The following is a 3,003-nucleotide window of genomic DNA, read 5'->3' on the forward strand; positions in this document are numbered from 1 at the left end:
TGGCCATGGGAGGGAAATCTTGGGGGAATCAAATGAAATTGCCCCCTCTTTGCACCACCCCACCTGCACAAGATATGGTAAACGCACATGATTTCTCACCAAGGAAAAGGAGCAGGGGTGACGTCACAGTATCTCATGGGGGGGATTTTGGTGGGACCCACCCCAGCTTTTGCTTTCAGTCCAAAACATTTTCGATTTTTTAATTGTTTTCTTTTTTTAGCAATGGAAACCCCCAACAGAACCTTCACAAACCTTGTGGATGTGAAGAAGGGGGTTTGTTAACAAAGTCGGAAGAATCAGCAGGACCCATGGATTTGTTATTGTTTTTTCTGTTTTTAAAACGGGAAAATACATGGAAAGGAGGGTCCATTGCTTGTTATCTAATTCAAAAATCAATTTGGAAAATTCGGGAGATTCGGTGTGAAATCTGGTCGGATCTTGCTTTCTAGGCTGTGGGATTTTGGTGGGTAGTATTTCAACCCAACTGGGTTGTTCTTTTCCCTCCTGCAAATTCTTTTATTCCTTCACCACCTCCACCACTATCACCATTCCAACGGCACAGCAAAACCGTTCTATAAAAGTCTCTTTGTTGCTTCACTTTTTTCTTCTATTCTGTTCTTCTTCCCAGTGAGCTTGAAAAGGAGTGAAATGGGTATGGCAGCAGAAGCCCAGTTTCATGTTTTGGCAGTTGATGATAGCCTCATAGACAGGAAGTTGATTGAGAGGCTCCTCAAGAATTCTTCCTATCAAGGTGTGTTGATCATCGCCCCACTCAAGATTTTGAGAGAAAGAAGAAAAGAAGATCAATTTAGTGTCAATTCTGCTCTTTCTGGATTTGAATCTGTTGGGTTTTGATTCTTATTGTTTCTGCGTTTTTTTTTTCTGTTCTTGTTTGTAGCAGTTACCGCAGTGGATTCTGGAAGCAAAGCTCTGGAGTTTCTGGGTTTGCATGAGGATGACCAAACAAACCCAAGCCCACCTTCTGTTCCTTCCAACCATCATGTAATGATCCCGTCTTCAATTTCTGGAAACCTTTCTGTTTTCTTTTCTGGGTTTCTTTTGGTTGATCTTGGTTTCTTGCTTTCACAGGAAATGCAAGTAAATCTTATAATTACAGATTACTGTATGCCCGGAATGACAGGCTATGACTTGCTCAAAAAAATCAAGGTATACTTTGTCTTTCTCTCCTTTGTTCCTATGGTTCTCTTTTATTGGGATTCATCTCCACCTCAGGGTTATTTTTAGAGAAACTTACAAGATTTTTTTTTCTGCAAACCTACAGGAATCTTCATCTCTGAAAGACATACCGGTTGTAATCATGTCTTCTGAGAATGTACCTTCAAGGATTAACAGGTAAAAAACAAAGACCCATATTTCCTCTTAACACCTTATTTGATTCAAAATTTAAACCCATCTCACCCTTCCAAAAAAAGAAAATAAAGATTAGAAAAAGAAAAGGATAATATTGAATTTTGAGATGAAAAGCCTAATTTGTTTTCTGGGTATATGATGTATCAGATGCTTGGAAGAAGGAGCAGAGGAATTCCTCCTGAAACCAGTGCAATTATCAGATGTGAATAGACTTCGACCCCATTTATTGAAAGGGAAGTTGAGGGAGCAAAAACTACAACAACAACAACAACAACTATCACCACCACCACAATTACCACAACAGCAACAATTGCAACCACTGCAACAACCACAGCAACCCAGCAACAAGAGAAAATCCATTGAAGAAGGCCTTTCACCTGAGAGGACAAGGCCAAGATACAGTGGTCTGGCAGTGGTCTGATCAAATAATAATATTTTTCCACTACTTTTTTTTCCCGTCTTTTGTTTTCTGTTTTCCTTTCTTTTCCCCTTCACGTTGGAGAACACAGGCTCAGTGGGAAAATTTTTATAGATTCAGAGAAGAGACGGAGAGAGGGAGAGAGATGAGGTGAGGGATGATGTTCCATCATCACTGTGGAACACTTGTAAACATTGTTTTTAGAAACAGTATCCATTCAAATTTTGTTTAAATAAATAAAGGAAGCAGCAACCATCATCAATGCGTTTAATGTGCCGAATTGCAGAAGAGCTTGGAGCCTTGGATTCAATTCAGAGTTCATCAAAATGGTCTCTTCAATGACCCCTTTAAATAACCCAGTTTTTTCTGTTTATTCCACTGGTTTTGACTTCTGAGCAGAATTTGAATCAGATGACTTTGCCTTCAATTCTTCATCCCACATCTCTTACAGGCCTCAATTTCTCTGGTTCTTGTGTTTATTATATGCAAATAACTATGATCGTTGAACCAGCAAGCAGAGACATCTCTCATGGAGATAAACTGATTGAGAGTCTCCTCCACTAACCTGAGAAGACTTGTGACCTGCAACTGGGGAGTTGGGAGTTGGGAGAATTAGTATTGAGTCTTTTGACCCTATGGTGGCAGCAATGGTTGGCTGAAAATAGACTGGACCTCATTCTGAACCAGTTTTGCTTAAAATATATACATCAGGGTAAAGAATTGAAGAGGAATTCCATCATGACTTGTGATTTCTGTCTAATGGCTTCAAAAGAACCGGTCAAGGAATCTAACTGGATGATCATGATTTTGAGTGGGTAGGAATTGGTCGAACAAAATTCATGTATGACCAAAATTGGGTTTGGACCAAAACTTCACAAACCGAGTCAGTCAAGATGGTAAACCGTAAACCAGGTCACTTGAGCCTTTGCCACCTAATGAAAGATCCAGCCAGCAAGGCAGCAACTAATAAGTATGACCTATCAATGTATATCCAGAGTAGACCCTAATATGTGCATCGGTTCTGGGTTTTGTCCAGGTCGGGTGGCCCGGGTTTTAGAAAAGTGGTTCAATACAAGGTTATATTGAGCCGGGGTGGGGCCGAGTTTTGCATACCCCATCTCTGACCCGGAACTTAAATACCCTACCCGATACCCGGATGGGGCTAGCTCAATTTTGCCCCACCCCACCCCGATCATTCCTAAATCTATTTTTTG

At 40.6% G+C, this 3,003-nt stretch overlaps 1 protein-coding gene across 3 annotated transcripts; it reads left to right on the top strand.

Moving 5' to 3' along the window:
* The first annotated feature begins 205 nt into the window (after positions 1-205).
* Positions 206-2,060, top strand: LOC148871799 (two-component response regulator ARR9-like). Of its 3 annotated transcripts, none has more exons than XM_088974024.1 (5): positions 206-751; positions 899-1,002; positions 1,090-1,167; positions 1,283-1,353; positions 1,519-2,060. In XM_088974024.1, exons 1-5 carry the CDS (start codon positions 649-651, stop codon positions 1,790-1,792), a joined length of 630 nt encoding a protein of 209 aa, XP_088830150.1. In that variant the 5' UTR covers positions 206-648; the 3' UTR covers positions 1,793-2,060. The 3 variants fall into 3 exon arrangements, with proteins under 3 accessions (XP_088830150.1, XP_088830151.1, XP_088830152.1); XM_088974025.1 differs by having other exon boundaries at positions 213-751; positions 902-1,002; XM_088974026.1 differs by having other exon boundaries at positions 491-751; positions 902-1,167.
* The last annotated feature ends 943 nt before the right edge of the window (positions 2,061-3,003 follow it).

This window comes from Nelumbo lutea, chromosome 2, assembly GCF_056320005.1.
Source record: "Nelumbo lutea isolate HS-2025 chromosome 2, American lotus-T2T, whole genome shotgun sequence".
In the NCBI taxonomy this organism is placed as follows: Eukaryota; Viridiplantae; Streptophyta; class Magnoliopsida; order Proteales; family Nelumbonaceae; genus Nelumbo; species Nelumbo lutea.